At 48.4% G+C, this 19,587-nt stretch overlaps 1 protein-coding gene across 1 annotated transcript; it reads right to left on the reverse strand.

The window, feature by feature from the left end:
* Nucleotides 1-5,602: 5,602 nt before the first annotated feature.
* On the reverse strand, nt 5,603-14,477 carry LOC138843173 (pepsin-3-like). Its single transcript, XM_070051258.1, has 9 exons — nt 14,422-14,477; nt 13,849-14,008; nt 11,504-11,621; nt 10,526-10,644; nt 9,651-9,850; nt 7,528-7,644; nt 6,870-7,101; nt 6,673-6,771; nt 5,603-5,752 (listed from the first exon to the last, which is right to left on the reverse strand). Exons 1-9 carry the CDS (start codon nt 14,475-14,477, stop codon nt 5,603-5,605), a joined length of 1,251 nt encoding a protein of 416 aa, XP_069907359.1.
* Nucleotides 14,478-19,587: the final 5,110 nt, after the last annotated feature.

Genomic DNA, 19,587 nt, shown 5'->3' on the forward strand with positions numbered 1-19,587 from the left:
CAGAATGAGACCTGGCTGCCCTGCTTCCAATCCATTTTCCTGCCAACGCATCTGGGAACACGGTGGAAGATGGCTGAAGTAATTATGGTCTCTGGCCTTCAGAGTGGCCCAGCCTCATCTGTTGTAGGTATCCATATATTGCACCAGCAGATAGTAGAGCTCTGTCTGTCATTGCCCCTTTCTGCCTCTCAAATAAATAATAATAAATCCTGCCTTTTTTAAAAAGAAGAGGAAGAGATTCCAGAAGATGGGGAAATTGAGGCCCAAAGAGGGTATTTACAGAGCCCAGCACCTTTGACTGGCACACACTCTTAGGGTCTTTACTGCATGCTTCCTGCTAACAAGAGCTCCCTTCAAAGAAAACCAACTTTTTGTTGAAAGAGAATCTGAACTGTTTACTTCCAAGTAGTTAGTGTGTGTGTGTGTGTGTGTGTGTGTGTATGTGTATCTTTCCCAAAATAGAATTCCTATGCCATGGCATTTACACTTTGGAGTATATGATTCTGTGGGCTATAGCTATTGACAGAATTTGCTACCAGCAATTCCATGGATTTCAATAGAATGATTGCAATTTTGGATGTGCCCGGCAGCTTCAATCCCTGCTCACCCCTTCAGTGTTGTTTGTTCTCAGGCTGCCTCCCTCTGCAGTTTCTTCTTGCATAGCCCCTTCTTTTGTTTGTCCTTTATGCACTGCTCCCTTGGGATGCCCTAGGCACCCCACTGAGACTATAACATGTTTTTGATTAGACTTTATTTTCAGGGCGCTGTTAGGTTCATGGCAAAATCAGATGGAAATTAGTTTCCATAGCCTCAGAGCAGCTGTTTGTCTGGCACAAGGTCACACCGTGAGACCCTGGCAGCCTCTTTGCTAAGCTGTATTTGCCATTTCGGAGATCCTTGTTGGTCCACTCTCTCTAGAGGCAGGGGCTGGTGGCTGCCCAGGGTGTTTTGGCTCCTCAGATTACAGAACTCCCTGTGGGCTCCCAGCAGCTTGTCCAGATCCACATGGGCCACCAGGTGGCACCACTGTGCATCCATCTGTGTCTTTCTAGAGTCCCTGTGTATGGAGGAATGGAGATGTGGAGTTGGGCAAAGCGGCTAGGAGGCTCTGGGACAGAAGCCATGGGTCCTGTAAACAAGTCTTGCCAGAAATCCACCAGCAGGGTAGCGTGGTCTGCAGCCCCGTCCTGGAGCTCCTCCAGAGCATGAACTTGTGTGGCACGCATAGCTCAGAAGGCAGGCGTCCACCTCACCCTCTCTGGGACCTGAGGGCAGGACTCCAGTAGAGACCAGGGGCTCCTAGGCACTCTTCAGTGCTCCAGTCAAGCCTCTCTGGAACTTAGAAGTGGGGGTGGCCTGAGCTGGGGAAGGACATAGGGCTGTGTCCCTGTGCTGAAAGGACAGTTGTCTCTCCACATCCTTAATGTCTCCATCCCCACATGCAACGAACCACACATGAAAAATACTTGAAAGGGCCGGCGCTGCAGCTCACTAGGCTAATCCTCCACCTGCGGCGCCGGCACCCCGGGTTCTAGTCCTGGTTGGGGTGCTGGTTCTGTCCCAGTTGCTCCTCTTCCAGTCCAGCTCTCTGCTATGGCCCGGAAGTGCAGTGGAGGATGGCCCAAGTGCTTGGGCCCTGCACCCGCCTGGGAGGAAGCACCTGGCTCCTGGCTTCAGATCAGCGTAGCTCTGTCTGTAGTGGTCATTTGCGGGGTGAACCAATGGAAAGAAGACCTTTCTCTCTGTCTCTCTCTCTCACTGTCTATAACTCTGCCTGTCAAAAAAAAAAATACTTGAAAGAAGAGCTGCACCCATACTGATTGTGTACAGACTGTTTTCCTTGTCATTAAATACTTAAACAGTATGCTCTAACAACTGTTTGCATAGCATTTACATTGTATTAGGATCCTTCGCAGTTTGGTCAAAATGGAAGTAAAAGATAGTGTTTTTTGTATAAAAAGTTGAAATCCATGAATAATTTTTTCAAATTATTTGATTTTTTTTGTTCAAAAGGCTGGGATACAGAAAGAGACAGAGAGAGTGAGAGTAGTAGTGAGAGAGAGAGAGAGAGAGAGAGAGAGAGATTTCCCAACTGCTGGTTCACTTGCTAAAAGCCTTTGCAGGTTGTCCAGGCAGAAGCCAAGAGATAGGTACTCACTCTGGGTCCTCAGCATGGATAGCAGGGACCCAGGACTTGAGCCATCCCCTCGTGCTGCCTCCAAGTGTGAAATTAGCAGGAAGGTAGAATCAGGAGCAGAATCCAGACTTGAAGTCAGGTATTCCCATATGTGATACTAGTGTCCCAGGAGGTGGCTTAACTGCAATGTCAAATTCCAACAACTACGATGTATTTTTTTCTTACCTTTATTTATTGAGAAGACAGAGAAAAAGAAAGAAAGAGAAAAATATCTGTCACTTGCTGGCTAACTCACTAAATGTCTACAATGGTTGTGCCAGGCTGAAGCCAGCACCCAAAATCTCAATCTGTCAACCACGTGTGGCAGTGACCCAGCTCCTTGAGCTCTCCTCTGCTCTGTCCCAGGCATTAACAGGAAGCTGAAATGAGGAGCTGAGTTGCACTCTGGTATGGAGTGTGTGTGTCTGAAGGAGTGTCTCAAATGCTGTGCCAAATGCAGTTTTGGTTTTTCATAATGCACATTTTCCTTTAAAGACCCTTTGTATGGACAAATTTCAAAATTTCTAAGCTTTATTTATTTAATGAAAGTCAAAATGACAGCAAGAGGGGAAGAGACAGAGAGAACTTCAGTTTATGTTTCAATCCAAAAAGGCAGCAAAACCCAGGCCTGGGCCAGGTAGCATCCAGGAACCCGGAAATGCATCTTGGTCTCCCATGTGGGTGGAGTGGCTGCAGCACCTGGGCCAAATTCTGCTGCCCTCTGAAGCACATTATCAGGCAGCCACACTGGAAGCAGAGTAGCTGGGACTCGACCTGGCTCAGTCCTGGTGGGGACTTGGTGGCAGAGTCCAGAGGAGGTGCATGGCATCACATGATGAGACAGGGCACATGCAGTCTGTGGAGGTTGGTCTGATGTCTGTCCCTCTTCTAACAAGTCCCCCTGAATTTGATCATGGACAACACCCTTCAGTGACCTTATCTGAATCTAATCACTGACCAGAGGGTCAAATCTCAACACCATAGTCAGAGGCTGTGTCCACACTCTATACCATGGACATAGAAATTTCGAGATGAAATTGCTGCATAAGTAGGCAGTGTAAACAGGGACCATAAAACCCTGCTCTGGCTCCTGGGCTACTGGCTCTCCCTGAGTGCAGGTCCCACTCAAGGACTCCGCCAGTTCCTTTCTATTGCTTCCAAAAAGATGGCTCTTGGGGAAGTGGTCAGGAGTCATTTTTAGAGAATCTTTGTTGGGCAAAGGACTCTGTATCGAATGAAAGACGTGCTGTAACCAAGGGAAGCCCCTATCGTGCAGGGTCCTCTGACCAGGGCTGGCTGTCGCCACAGGTCTGTAGACCATGTGAAGACCAAAGCTGGGTGGAAATTGTTTTCCCGGGTTGTGCTCAGGTCTGAATCCTGCGCATGCTGTGGAGCAACAAGCATGACGGTATTGTTCTTGGATGCAGATACCCCACATTTTCCTGGCCTCAGATGGCACTTTTAGGGTTCTGGGCACAGTATGAGATCAGGGGATGGTGTCAGAAGCCTGCAACAAAGTGTCAGTTTCTGTGGCTCTGGGTGCTGCCCCGAGGCCAAGTGATCAGAGCCGCTTCAGAAGTGATTGCAGGGCCGAGTGTTTGTCCTGGCACTTACCTGCATCTGTCCTACACTGGGGGACCTCAGTTTGATTCCCAGCGCCTGAATGCAGTTTCCTGCTAATGAGATCCCAGGAGGCAGTGGTGATTGCAGCACAGGGAAGGGGGTTGAGGTGGGAAAAGCTAAAGCTGCTTCAGTGAGGAGATGACCAGGGTGGCAGGTGCTGGGGGCAAGGGGATTGGGCTCCGGGAAGGTTTGGAGGAACCAAAACTCCACACTGAGATGTATAGTTTTGTCCCAAATGCAATGCCAAAGCACTTGTTGGAGTTTTAAGGAGGGAGGGCGGGGATCAAATTTATATTTCAAAGCCATCATGCAGCTGTAGCCAGTGGGTAGAGAGGGTGACACAGACGCTGGGGAGGCCTGGTGCAATGTGTTATGGAGCTCAACCTAAATATTCCTAGAGGCCAGCATCAGGCCTCAGGCCAGCATCTCCGGCAGAGGGTCAGGCAGAGGCAGGAGCTGGAGGGGTTTTTCCAGTGCCCTGCCTGAGAAGCACAGGGCTAATGAATGAGCCTCCTAGCACAGGAGGAAGAACTGACCTTGAGTGAAGGGGAGTCAACATGAAACAGATCACAGCAGAGCTTCTCACAGTCTAATTGGCATCTGTGCCTTCTGAACCTTGAAGAAAAGCCTAGAATGAATATGTTCCATACGTAGTCTGAGGCTGTGCTTTTTATGAAGCATTTTGCTACCAAACCTGTTTGAAGGAATATTGCTCTAAGTGTTTTCAGTTTGTGTCTTCAATATATGTACCTATGCTAATGTGCTTAAATTTAAGCTCAACCTGCCAACTCTGGGAAGTGGAAAATCATCTATCTTCCTTCCTTCTTTCCTTCCTTCTCTCTTACTTATGTGAAAGTCGTGGAGACAGTGTGTATTGTAACTAGAGACGCAGACACAGAGAGACAGAGACCTTCCATCCTTGGTTCAGTCCTTAAATGCCCGCAATAGGTGTGGCTGGGCCAGGCCAAATCCTGGATCTTGGAACTCAGTCTGGGTCTCCACATTTGACGGCTGGGGCACAAGCTCTGGACATCACCGGCTGTCTCCCAGGGTGTGCATTAGGAGGAAAGTGGGCCTGAGAGCAGAGCTGGCTTTTAGCCCAGACAGTCTTAAAAGGGATGCATTTGTCACATGAGGCATCTTAATTAATGCACCAAAGGCCACCCTAAATCATGGATGGGGAAAAAGCATTGGTTGGTGTTTTCACACCCAGATTTTGGAGGTTCTGAAAGATCAGCTCATTACAAAATGTAGCCTGGAAGGTCTTGAGTGGCAGCGTCTGTCTCTCCCCTGTCTGTATCTAGCAGACAGCAAAGTTTCCTCCTGCCCACTCAGGAACACCGCCATCATAGCCCCTCCTCTTGACTTTCCCTCTTTGCTTATTATGTCCTATGGCTCTGGGAGAAATAGCAGGTTGACTCCCTCAACCCCAGGCTTGGGTGCCCCATAGAACATGGAACCTGGAGCCCAGTGTTTCTGGTGTTTTGTGATGCTTCCAGCTCCTGTTACGAAATGTCACTGCCTGTTGATGTCCAAGTGGAAGAGTTCATTTCTGCATGTTTGCCTGGTGTTTTGACCTAGGTGATGTTTAGGAGAAATACTGGTGAGGAGAAGGAGCTGCACACCCATTTTCATCAGCTGTTTTTATTCTACATTTTTGGTACGACTGGGAACAGGATCAGGCATCTACTTCAACTAGAAGGTGACTTTGCTTTAGGAAGTTCGATCCGGAGAATTCTATGCACTTAAGGGGGAGCAGGACTGAGGCCAGATCTCTCTGGAAGTGGTTTGAAAGCTGTAGGTTTAAGCTGCGGCAGCCAGGCCAAGCTGATTGTTGGCCCGGTCAAAGACGGTGAAGTACTGGCGGATGAAGACGTCACCCAGGATCCAGAGCTCACCAGTGGAGGTGTCGATGTCCATGCCCTCGAAGCCACTTGTGCAGACAGAATCTTCCTGCATAATAGAGAATAGCATTTGAGATAGGAAACAGGGTTAGTGTTACAGGTGCTGGGTGATAACCATCCTGGGTGTCCTTTCTGGCTTCAAGGCCCATGCAAAGAAGGGCTGCCTGTCTCAGTGGGATTGGATGTGGCTTTTGCAGGACTGGAGTCAGTCAATACCTGGTGTGCACATATTCTGAATATTTTCTGCTGTTGTTGGCAGACCCAGGAACCCCGACCTCAGCACTGGGGTTCAGTTAGCTCATGTTCTGGAAAGATGTTTCATACCCTGATGATAAGACCTCTTCTCCTCATTCTCAAACTGACCAAGAGCACAGTAGGCAGCCATGGGTTCTTACCCTTCCTGGGTTACTGGGCTTAGCCTTGGCTGCATGTTACACTTGCCTCGCGAGATTCCCAGATGTGAACACTCCTGACTGAGGAAAGTCAGCCCACTGTGAAAAACTGGTTTTGTATATCACAGATTAGTAGGAGGCGAGGAGCAGTCCTGTGGCTCATTAGACTCAGAAGGTGGTCACTTTCAAATATTCCCTGTAACTATACACTGGGGATCTGATGAACTGACACCTGTTGTATTTAGATGAATTAGGAAACAGAGGGTGAGAAAATTTGCACCTTGCTCAGAAATGATGGGCAGGACATTGAGACTCAGGTCTCTGATGAGGGTGTCTAGATAGAGAGACCCCTTATCACACCAGATATTTTGCCTCACTTTTCCCTTCAGGGCTGCATCCAGATACTCATTCATCCATCCCTTGTGAATATCCTTTTTTGTCTCTGAAGGCCATGCAGAGCAGGTGTCAGTCTGCCTCTTGGATTTGGTGGGTAAAAATTTCTTTTCCTTGTGCAGAGGGTAGTGTGTGGCCACCTTGAGTTTGGGCCCGTCCTGTGACTGGCCGAGTGCTCCCTTACCTCCAGGATGTAGGCACTGGCGGGCACAGGGTACTGGACTCCATTGATGGTGAAGACAATGTTGGGCAGGGAGTACATGGATGAGCAGCTGACGATCATCTGGAAGGTGTGAATGTGGGAGATTAGATGGGGTTCATTCCTTGTGCATGACACTCCCACCACCTGAGTCTAGAAAGAGCATTAGGGGCTGGACTTGCCTCGCCCTCATAGTTCTCAGAGGCTCCAATGTAGCTCTGGATGTTGGAAATGGCGCTGGTGGGGCCAGCCAGCAGAGAGGTGCCCGTGTCCACAATGGCCTGGCAGCCATCAGCACAAGCGATGGTCTCTCCATCCATGGTGATGCTGAGTGGGAAATACAAGGAAGGGTCCCCTGAGTCCACATCGGTTATACCTGGGAGCCCAGATGGTTCCTCCTCAGAGGATGAATAGCTGAGACGTCAAAGTGGAACAGGCTGGGACTGGCATGTCCTGAGACATTTTCTCGGTCATTTTGCCCTAATCCTAGACTGCTAGTGACTTTGTTCCTCGAGAAGGAAGTTGTATGGTGTTTTCCAACTCCCCTAAATGCTGAGAGTCAGGGACAGGAGTGTGTGCTACCACTCCTAGGGTGTGCTGGGATGTGGTCCTGCCTCCTGGACCACATGAAGTGGTGGTCCCACCTAGTAGAGGAGCTGGGTTCCTGAAAGCTGTCTGTCTCCCTGCTTTCAGTGAACCAGTTTACTGGGCTGTCTTTGCCTTTGCTGGGTTACAGCTTCCCCCTAGCTTGGTGTCCCAGGCAGATGAGGGAAGTTCAAGTTGATAAAGAATTGGGATTAGTGCTCAGGTCAGGACACCACACAAGCATGGCACTCTTACCTGTCCAGAGTGATCTGCCAGTAGCCCTCATAAGAAACAGGCACCCAGTTCAGACTTCCAGTGTAGTAAGAAGAATCAATGCCACCAAACATCACCAGGCTGCCACTCTCGTCATCACTGTGGAACGTTAGGGGAAGAGACATTGATTCATTCATTCATTCTTGTGTTGCACGTCTGCTCTTTACAGCCAAAGAGCTGTGCTTGATGGGGTAATTATTAGTGCCAGGAGCTGTGCTGAATGTGTGACCGATGTAGATTCTTTCATTTTATACCAGTGCCCACACAGGGGTCAGTATTATTTTTTCACTAGACACTGAAGCAGAGAAATAACCACATTGCTTAAGTCTCACAGCTGGCAAGTGGCAGTCAAGGGCAGACCCTTCACTTTTGGTTCCCTCTGATGCTTTAGATGCCATGGGGGCTACAAGAACATTGAACACTGGACAGTGATGGATCTTAATAGTTTGGGCGTTATCTTGCTGATTCTCAGCCAGGGCTGGTGTTTCCCATGTGTTGAGACATTTCTGATTATCTGATTGAATAGGGGCAGAGTTGCTACTGAGGTTCACAAGTTCAGGGTCAGGCATCAGCTGCACACCGTACAGTGCATGTGATAGCCTGAGGACTTGGACCTAGCTGACTCAAAGACATCCATGGTACTCAATTGGATAACCTTTGTCTATCTCAGGGGATGCCATGGCCAATAAGGGATGCTTGAGTATTTGTGAAAGCAGGTGATATTTAAGAGTTCCCACACAGCAAATGGCCAATGGGCACAAAGGATAAAGGAGACCTCATATTGGGGTCTTTGTTATTACAAAATCCATTTTCTAAATTATCTGCTGTTTAGGGTTAGATAATGATATAAATATAGATGGTAACAAGAAACTAGTATCCAAAGAACTGGCAAAGTATGAAACTCAACCCACCCACCTTTGCTGTAAACACCCGAGAGTCCAATGCAAAATCTACCAGATTCATTAGCAACTGAATGAAAATATGACAGGAGACTAAGCATGTCACACAGAGGAAGTGAAATGCAGAGGAAAGTTGGTGGCAGCCAAGAGTACTCTTGCCTAAAAGTTTGCTCCACCCAAACTATTCTGGTGTATTCCTTTTCATTCTTAGAAATAATTCACCACAACCTAGATCCTACGTTTTGTTGAATAAATCACCTTGCTTTCATTATCTTAAAGTTTCTTTGTTCAAGATATGTGAAGTTACTTCATCAAAAGAATTTTATTTTCCTAGAAAAATAAAATTATATGTTTTATATTGATACAAAAATATTTTAGAATGTGTGCATCCCAAGGGTATGCCAAATGTTCATGGAAAATTGATGTTTTAAAAAAACTATGCAAAGTTTCAAGATTTTTACAGCAAAGTCAACTTTTTCTTTTTTTAAATTTGAAAGACAGCTAGAGAGACAGGGACACATAGAGATCTTGCATCCACTGATTCACTCCCTAAATATCCTTGAGAGCCATGGAAGGCCAAGGATGAATCTTGGATCACAGAACACAATGTGTGTCTTCCATGTGGGTGACAGTGATCCCAGCACCTCAGTGTATACATGCTGCCTCCTAGGGTGGGCAGTATGTGTAAGCTGAATCAGAAGCACAAGAACCAGGGTTTAAAACAGACCCTTGATATTGGCTGTGGGCAGCACACAGTGGCTTAACCACTGCACCAAACATCCAGTGCCTGCATGTATGTTTTAATTTCATTTTCAATGAACTTTTTAAAGTGTCCCCTCAGTCTCAAGCATGTCTTCTTTTTTGCTGTGAAACTTGACCCTGTTTTAAGGGGATGCACTTTGAATTGTGACTTTTGAGGGCTAGGGATGAGGCAATCAGTTCTGGAGACCAAATAGCTATGACACTGCAGTTGAGCAAGTCAGTGGACAAAGACTTCAGCTGGTAAATAACAGTGAATGCTGACAGCTTGTCAGAGAGAGAGAGAGAGAGTTGGAAGCTTTACTGCCCAAAGACACCCTTCTCCAGACTTGGAAAAATCTCATTCTTCTAAGATCCTGACAAGCCACCCCCCCCCCCCAGATAAGTCCCTTGCTGGGCTAGGTGAAATGGTCTGTGTGGGAGGAGCCCCCAAACTGTGCAACTTACGAGCTCAGGTAGACGGAGAAGAGGTCCTGGGACACCAGGCCCTCGTTCCACATGTTGTCAAAGACGGGCGTGGCATCAGAGGCAGAAATGCTGGGGTAGGCCAGACCCAGGATGCCATCGAAGGGAGCGTAGTACAGGAAGGAACCGGGCTCCGTCTCGCTCAGGCCAAAGATCTGGTTGGTGTCTTCGATGCTTCCAACCTGTATTGGGGGTGGTGGTGAAAGAGATGATGTCCACCTTGAGCACCTATTTATGGAGCATTGCTGGGATCCAGCCCTGAACTCAGAGTGATCCTTCTTGATTTTTTATAGGGGTCAGCTTCCCAGACACCAAGCTAAAATACAGGGAGAGGGATTGCCCCCTAGAATGTTTGTGGCTCACCATTGGACAGACCTTGGCAGTGGCTGTCTGCATGGGCACAGTGTGTGACTCATTGTGAGATTTTGGCTACAGGATGGAGGGTCACTCTGCATTTACATTTCAGATGAGAAGATGTAAAATAGACCCCAGCAAAGCAGAACACTTTCCCCCTCCCTTACTTGGAGCTCATCTGACTAGAGGGAGGCAGAGCAAGGGCTGGAGGAGATGCTAAACGAGTATTGAGCCCTTGGGTCCCTTTTCACTGCTTCCTCCATGACATTCAGCACTGAGTTCGGCTGAGGCTCCCAGTACCACCCCCCTGAGCTCAGCTCCTAGAGGGTGCGTGACAGCTCTACCATATCTCTCCCTCCACTGCCCAGTTAGGTCGCTTGTGTGATCTTTGAGATCCACACTGTTAGATGAGCTTGCTGTGGGGCATTCACTGTGGTCCACAGTGTCCCTAGACTCTATCCTGATGACCAGGCTGTAAGGGGGCACAGCTGCCTGGTGCTCACGTTCACAGTGTCATATCCCAGGATGCCCGTCATGCTGCCAGTGCCATAGGTGATGGAGAGCGTCTCACTGGTGGCCTGGAAGGTGGAGGAGTCATCAGGGTTGAATTGGTTATGGACGGCTGCAAAGGCAAGGAGTGACATCATTAACCTCCAAAGTGCCAGCAATGGTCATGGGCTATGAGTAATTCCTAGGATGGGGGCTTGGATGGGAATATGGAAGAGAAATATGGCGTTTGCTCTAAGATGACCTCTGGAGTTCTAGAGACACAGTTCTCCTCCCTCTTGTTGGGCAGTTGGCAATTTCTCATTGGTGGTCCCAGCCTACCCCATGTTCTTCCCAGGACCCCCAGGCAGACACTGAGCACAGTGGCCTGCTGCCTATGGTGCGGAGCACAGCATGGCCTCCTGCACAGCCAAGTGTTAGGGCATGGGCAAAGTCACAGGTACCCTGTCTTAATTAAAATCAGGTAAAGATGCCTGGAGAGGATGGAGCTTGAAACCTGTGCTGACTTCTAACGACAAAGTCTCTTTTATTAGCAAGGCGATGATCTCTCTCTCTCTCTCTCTCTCTCTCTCTGTGTGTGTGTGTGTGTGTGTGTGTGTGTGTGTGTATTTATTGAGTGGCTCACTCATTTCCAGCATGTCCAAGTCCACCTTTAAATCCACTGTGTTGCATGGGACTCAGTGTGGCTTACCAGCCTGTAGCCCTTCATCACTGCCTTGCTTTGGACCCCTATAGGCTTTCTCCTCTGTGAGTCCATCAGCCTACTCCCAAGTGCTCCCTTTATTCCCCAGAGCACCTTTGTCTGGTGCTTTTTCCCAAGTAGCTGCTTGGGCAAGGCCTGTTGCTCGAATCCCTGAGTGACTCCTATAGGCTTGAATCATGAGTTGTAAGAAGTCTCTGATTGGTCAGAGTTCCTAGTATCAGCTGTTGCTGGGCAGCAAGGGGCAAATTGAGCCGTGTATGGCAGCACTCACTGCAGGCAGCACTGGAGCAGTAGGTGGAGGGCACCCACAGGTTGGAGGAGCCGGTGTCAAAGATGACGGTGAAGTCCTGCGGGGGGGTTCCGATGCTGATGGTGCCAAAGTACTCGGTCTGCAGGGGTCAAGACAACACAGCTGAAGGACCCGGGACTCCCAATATGGCCTCCCTCACAGCAGCTCTCAGTCTCTGTCTGCCTCTTCTCCTTTCCTCTTTTCACCGTCCCATCCCTTACACCCTTATTCAAAGCGCAGTCCTGGTCTCTGCCTTCTTGAAGTCCTCTCTGATTCCTCGCTAATTGCCTCTGTTGCCACTTAGCCCATTCTCTAAGGGGTTTGCTGTCCTCTCTAGCTGCTACCCTGCTGGTCTCAGTCTCACCCTCCTGGAGAGTGCACCTTCTCAGTAGATGGGGTGTAACCTGTGGCACCCAGCAAGTGAAACCTCGAGTGTGTGTTCATTCACTTGCTGATAGGCACAGGCACTAACACGTGGAACTCATGGAAATATCTAATTTCTGAACCTTGGTATGAACAACAGTTTTTAAGAAAAGCACTGTCGGTAACTGTATTCTCAGTGGCAGCACTTTCCCCCTTGCCATCTCTGCTCCAGTTGCCCTAGTGTTTGTTCCCACCCAGGGCCTTTGCACTGGCTGTTCCTTGAGGTATAAAATGTTTTTCTGGATTTTTTTTTGGCTGACTCTTCTTTATCATTCAGAGAGCTCTTTTCCAATGAAAAGAAGCCCTCCCTGACTGCTTTATCCCAAGTAGCCCGTTCCCTTCCATTTCTTCTTGCCATTTGGCAGTTAGGTAATTAGTTATGCTCTGCAGCATCTCTAATGACATGACGTCAACTCACAAGCTGGTTTCTTAGTCTTCCTCTCTTGAATGTAAGTCCCAAGAGCTTCCCTTGCTCTCTGTTGTGTCCTCACCATGCAAGCCTCAGGAACTTAGGAAGCACTTCTGAAATGTTTGTGCAATGAATAAATGGGCTGATGTTTCTGAGCGCTACCGCAGGGCTGCCAGGCCCTCTTCTGGCACTCCCAGAAGCTCTATGGTTTTTTTTTTTTTTGACAGGCAGAGTGGACAGTGAGAGAGAGAGACAGAGAGAAAGGTCTTCCTTTGCCGTTGGTTCACCCTCCAAAGGCCGCCGCGGCCAGCACGCTGCGGCCAGCGCACTGCGCTGATCTGAAGCCAGGAGCCAGGTGCTTCTCCTGGTCTCCCATGGGGTGCAGGGCCCAAGGACTTGGGCCATCCTCCACTGCACTCCCGGGCCACAGCAGAGAGCTGGCCTGGAAGAGGGGCAACCGGGACAGAATCTGGTGCCCCGACCGGACTAGAACCTGGTGTGCCGGCGCCGCAGGCGGAGGATTAGCCTATTGAGCCACGGCGCCGCCCGCTCTATGGTTTTAATGAATTGGAGGAACCCAAGGACAGAGGCCGTGTGTGGGTCAGTTCTGTAGATTAGGATTCTGAGGCTCAGAGAATATGAACGACATGCCAGAGGTTACCAGGCCTGGAGGCATTAGAGCCCCCGTTTGCAGCAGGTCTGTTGGATCTTGGGACCCTAGTCCTGGACCACAGCCAAGGCTGCTTTATAAACTTGGTTGTGTGCTATTCACATAGTGGCACATGGCATCTGCTGAACTCCAGAGCGTGCTGGTGAGTTCCAAATAAAAGTGTCACTGAGGTCCTGAGACTCAAATCTGCGTGCGCTGCTCCAGTGATTCAGATCAATCTGTGGCAGTTAGGTTCTGGGCCATGTCAGTCCCTGGCCTGTCTGCGGTCTTCCCCACCTGCAGCCCCATTGCCTCACTTGGTAGTACCCTCCTCCCCTCTCCTCTTTTCTCACGCACTGTTTTCTTCTTCCCTCAAATGTACATGGCGCCCTATGTGGACAGGCAGAGCCATGAGCTCTCTGGCTGTCAGGAATTCCCTCCCAGCACTTGGAAACTGCTGCTTTTCCTTCACTGCTCCCAGGAGTCCTCCCTGTCCTCCAGAAACTCCTCACTTATCGAGTGACACCCTCACTTGGAGGCCCTCATCCTATTGTTTCTAAATTAGTGAAGTCATCTTTCTCTGCTAGGCAACTTTGTTGAATGCTTCCCCTGGGCCCAGCACAAGACCCGAGACATAACCAGGCTTCAGGATAAATAAACCTTGACTGAAAGAAAGAATGAATGATGAACATGTGAGAGCAACAGTTATGATTGTGAGTTCCCCTGATTGGCCCGGGCTGCTGCAATCCAGGAAGCCATCCCTGGTTGTATTCCATTTCCCCCAGGCACCCTCTCTGTTGCTGGCTCAGTCCTTGTGGCTGCCCCTTCCCCCTGCCCATGACTCACATCCAGGTAGTTCTCTAGGCTCTCAGCGGACACCGAGGCGAAGGTCTCTTTGGGGAAGTACTTGGTGGCCAGGTTGGGGGTGTGAGTCTTCAGGTAGTCCTTCAGCAAGCCCTTCTCAATCAGGTTCTTCCTCAAGGACTTCTTTCTGACCAGGGGGACCCTGGGGCAGAGCATTGGTGCATGCAAGGTTAGTGCAGGTGGGGTAACTGGCAAGAATCCTGCTCAGGGGATGCTACAGACGCCTGAGAGATACAAGCAGACTGGTTTAAGAGAAGTTAAAGAAGGAAAGGGAGAAAATCCCATTGTTTCCCAACAGTGCACAAGGGGAGGCCACTGTTGATGGAACTGAAACCAAATCCCAGCTGCACTCAGAAAGCTGAAGTCAAACATACTAGAGTGTGGTCTCATGAAAAGCACAGAAAGAGAGAGAAGGAAGGAGAATTCCAGGTGGTGGAAACTGGGGCGAAAGAAGGCATGCAATAGGAATGGACAGAGAGGGGGCTTGGGAGGCGTCCAAGGACTCAGAAGTGCTCCCTTGGAGCTGCTTTTTCTGCTGTCTGACCACAGACTCACTTGTGGATGACGCACTCAGAGAGTGCCAGCAGGCCGAGCAGCAGCAGCCACTTCATGGTTCTTCCTGGCTCCCAAATCAAAGAGGAAGGCAGGATGAGTGGAAGGTGTACAGCAGCAGACAAGAACTGCTGCTTATATATGGCCCAGGTCCTGACTATAATAGCCCTTATCAGTATGTAAATGCAGACTGTTATCAGAGTACCACACCGAACACTTTCTGATTAGATTACCTGCCCAGGGTCAGCTTCTAAGAGTAGCTTTGCACCAACACTGCTTTCCACGTTTGGAATGTACCTGCCAAGTGTTTCTAGCTATAGTCGTGGCCATGCCTTAAGAAATGAGAATGGTGTGTGTTATAACTTCCAAGCTTGGTTATTTGAATGAGTTATTCAGGAATGCCTGAGCATAAGACTGAAATGATATTGCAGGAACTCATTTTACCCTGATTTTTCCCAGTGGGGAAGGTGTTGGGGTTCTTAGTGAGCAACTGCCCAACTCAGCAATGGGTGGCATTCCTGTATGTGCCACCCCAAGTGATGTGGGCAGCTTGGTTTGGGGAGCGGGACTCACTTCCCTGTGTAGGATTCATGTGGGTTTGACATTATGGGATATATCTGTATTTTGGTAGATTTGGTTTCTGTCCCTGGTTCCTGACTCATCACTTCCTCCGCAAGGCACAGAAACTAGATTTCTTTTCTCCAAGGTGGGACATACCAACTCTAATCCCCCAGCCCTTAGCCAGCTGTAATGAAGTTTCTCCTGCCTGTGTGAGTGTCCCACAGTAGGTACTAAGACCCACCTCACTCCAGAGGATTTTGCAGCATGGGAAGAAAGGAGTCTGAAGAATCCATTCTGGGACTCCCACCAAATCTGTCAACAATCATGCATGTGAAGTCTCCATTATTTCTCCAAATATCATGCTGGGAGGGCTCTCCCCAATCTATGGGACACAACCCATGGCCTTGGGCTTGGGGCTTTCCAGGCCTTGCCTTCTGCATGTCCTCTTCTGGTTTCTCATTTCCATATTTTAAATTGTGCAGTGAAGTGTCTTTCTTTGAGTCCCATGAGCCACTGAGCAAATTAAATAAACCTGAGGATGGTGCTGTGAGGAACCAAATTCGTAAGTCCTGGTCCTGGCTCTGAAGTGGATTGTGGATGAGGACTCTGCTCTACTTGTGGGATCCTGTTCACTTCTCTGGAATATGGGGGCAAGATTGAATCCATTTGAATGGGAGGTCCCCGATGTATGGATAACATCTCTACATATCCAGCATCAACTGTGAGCTGTGCTGGGAAGTTGTGGGAGAAACTGATTTTGAAAACTTATGATGGTCTGTGTGGGCATCATCTACACAAGTTCAGAATGGTCCTGAATCAGGAAGCTTGAGGTTTGGGATGGAAGGAGTCAGAAGGTGGGGGGTGTGGAACTTTTGATTCCAGGTTGGCCACATGGTCATCTCTGGTGTGGGCAGCCATTCTACCTCAATCAGTTAGTGGAGTTCCATATCCCATTGGATTTTGGGGTGGATCAAACTCCTGGGGAGCTAGTTCAGTGCACGTGGAAGGAAATGCAATCTTACAAAGAAAAAAGAAAAATTTGCCATCTGGTGGTTATTACTCCCTGTAGTGGCTCAAATGAAGGGAAAAGGGGCAGTTGGCTCCATAAGTCACCCACATTCCTGAGGCTCAAGACACTGTGCTTTAGAATCTGCCCCAATATCCTTAGACCAGTGCCCGCTGGAGAAACATGCTGGAACTGATGGCCTCAGCAAGTTCCCTCCGACCCTAAGTCAACTACGAAGAAGATAAAGAAAGACACAAATGCATTGTGGATGTCAAGGCCATCACACTCCAGATCAAACAGGATATGAAAAAGCTGCTCTGCAACCCGAGAGGTCTGATGGAGAGAAGAGGGCTCAGGTCCCACTGACTCCTGATAATGACACTTTGATGTCCCCAACAAAATCAACATCATCTAAGCATAGTCCAGATGGGTCACTTCAAATTCATGTTCCTTCCCCAGGGTCATGGTTTTAACAACACTGGATTCTGGAAGGACTCAAGGGAACTCTTGCAGGTCACCTAGCGTTAGACAAACACCAAACAGGTTTCCTTCACACACCCCAGTTGGGATAGTTCTACGAAGTCAGAAGTTCAAGATTACAATGAGATGGTTTGGTGCAGCAGTCAAGCAAATTCATCAAGACAAGAATGGCCAAAGGTCTCAGGGTCTCTTGGCTGTCTGTGAAGGTTGAGATGTCCATGAGTTTGTAACATTAACATGAGTGTTAATAGGACATGGCAGATGGAGTGTTAAGACAGCTTTATGTGAAAAAGTTTTGTTTCCTTTACTGTAGGATAAGGAGTAGATATGATGTTGGGGAACAACTCTTTCCCTTACTCAGTGTTGTGCACTAAAAGCTGGTGATAAAATCTTGCAGTCTGGAAAGTGAGGGATGATGCATAACGTAAAATTTTATGGATGTATTGGTACTTGCAGTGGCATGGCTTTCTTTTCATTGTGTTAAATGATGGATATCGAATCTGACTGTGGAATGTTGTTCCACCTTATGTTGTAGTACAGGATGAGTGGGAATCCTGTCTTCCAGTGATTTCAACTGGATCTGATACTTGGAAGCTTGGAACTTTCCCTGAGCCTTCAGAGTGTGGAAATCAGGCTGTGGCACTGGGCAGAACACTTTCTCTGTGTGGTGACCACATGTGCAGCCAGGAGTGATACTGGGGTAACATGGTGTAGACCCCTCCCAGCAGCTTGTTGTGGGTCCTTGATTTAAGCTACTGCTGTGACTGTGGCTGAGGAACTGAAATGGCCATGACAATGATATAACCCTCATGTGTAGTGGAATGTCAGAGAAATTTTCTAATTGAGAGGACGGTTCCAGTTACATGGAAGTGGTTTGTATAGGTCAGTCAATCCCAGGAGTTCAAGGATGAGACACAAGTAGGGTGATTCTTTTCTACCAAGATGCACTGTTGGTCTTTATGGTGACCCACTGGATTCTACATTTCATCCGGAAGAACTCTAGGGAGGGTCGTGTGGGAGAATGATGAGGGAGTCTATCGACTTCCTACCTGAATGGCCACTGGATCACACTGAGGGAATCTCTTGGGTTATAAGGACAATTAATTCTTCCCACATGAGAGATTGACACCCAGAGGGAAGCTTACATGGTTAGTGGAACACATCAGAGAGTGGGGCAGACTATCTCTAGCGTATTATTGATAAGGTTAGATTATTAGTTTGGATGTTGAACTGCCCCCTGATGCCCATGTGTTGAAGGCTTGGACTCCATGGTGGTGCTGAGGTCTAATGAGAAGTTCTTGTATCATTGGGTTCATGTCAAAGGAAGTTAGTTCTCATGCCAGTGGTGATATAATCCTGAGCTTGGGTCCATATCCTCTTTGGTGTCTTGCTTTGCATATGTCTTCCTCTGCACATGTTACCCTATCTACAATGGGCCTATCATCAGAATGAAATTCTGGGCCATGCCATTTGGATTTGAGTAACACATGAGCTATATAACTCTCTTTTCTTCATAAGTAGTAAGGCACAGGTATTTGCTTTCAGTATTGAAAAGTTGACTATTACAGCCCCCAGTTATCCTTATTTTTTTTTAAAGATTTATTTCATTTATTTGAACTACAGAGTTACAGAGAGAGGTAGAGACAGAGAGAAAGATAGGTCTTCCATCTGCTGGTTCACTCCCCAGATGGCCGTAATGGCCAGAGCTGTGCTGATCTGAAGCCAGGAGCCAGGAACTTCTTCTGGTCTCCCACACGGGTGCAGGGGCCCAAGGACTTGGGCCATCTTCTAATGCTATCCCAGGCCATAGCAGAGAGCTGGATTGGAAGAGGAGCAGCTGGGACTAGAACCGGTGCCCAAGTGGGATGCCAGTCCTTCAGGCCAGGGCGTTAACCTGCTGCGCCACAGCGCCAGCCCCATCCTTATTTATAGGTAATCATGCATCTATGGAATCTGCTCCTATTGAATTCGGTAGGGTCTGTGATTTGCTTTTTTTTTTTTTAAGATTTATTTGTTTACCTGAAAGGCAAAGTTATAGAGAGGCAGAGGCAGAGGTAGAAAGGTAGAGAGAGACAGAGGTCTTCCAACCACTTATTCACTCCCCAAATGGCCACAATGGTCGAAGCTTGGCCAATCCAAAGCCAGGAGCCAGGAGCTTCCTCTGGGTCTCCCGTGTAGTTTCAGGGGCCTACTGACTTGGGCCATCCTCCGCTGCCTTCCCAGGCACATTAACAGGGAGGTGGATTAGAAGTGGAGGACCCGGGATTCAAACTGGCACCTTATGGGATATGGGTGCTGCACAGGACAGCTTTATCCACTGCAGCACAGCTCTTGTTCAGCAATTTGTTTTTAACCAATAGTATACAACAAAATGGATGAGATGTCATTCTTGGTGTTGTAATGTCTAGGACTGGAGACCTTGTAGGTCTCTTGTCTAGCCTTATTCCAGTAGGGGGACTCAGAGAAGCCTCTGCCAACCCCATTTACCACATCTCTTTGAGACGGAGGAGAATCCCGTATCTGGGGCTGTCTAGTCAGCAGCCAGGATTGATCTGGACTGCAGCAAGGAAGCCATGTTATCTCACTGTGCCTGGCTGGCTCAGAAGGAAGATTGGACAACAATGTTTATCTTGCCATTAACCCTGACCGGACCTCAGTGTGGCAGTGTGACTTTGAGGTACTCTGGGGATAGAGTCTCTAAGGCAGGCCACCTCCTGCCAGGATCCTAGGTATTCAGTAATGATCTGTGGATGTATCAGATTAGCAATGGAATGAGATTGAACCAACCATTCCTAGTGATGTGAAGATGGAGCACTTAAGCGTTATAGATTCTATGTTGCTGGGATAATTGGCGTTGAGACACCTGGTCCCCCATCAAGATATAAGCTCAGGCCATGGTCTTCCATCCACACAGGAGCACTGTGTACTCCACTTCTCAGCACCAGACCTGGCTGCTCTCCAGAGATGCATGCAGGTTGTTAACATTCCATTTGTAGGTCCATTTGCTTTGGTTCGGTAATGCCTGTAACTTGAGTGAACTTAAGTTTATGGGGACACGGAATTAAAAATGGGTTTATTAAGACCAAGTGTCTGGTAATAACAATAGATAGAATTAAAAAGGA

This window comes from Oryctolagus cuniculus, chromosome 1 (assembly GCF_964237555.1).
Source record: "Oryctolagus cuniculus chromosome 1, mOryCun1.1, whole genome shotgun sequence".
Lineage (NCBI taxonomy): Eukaryota > Metazoa > Chordata > Mammalia > Lagomorpha > Leporidae > Oryctolagus > Oryctolagus cuniculus.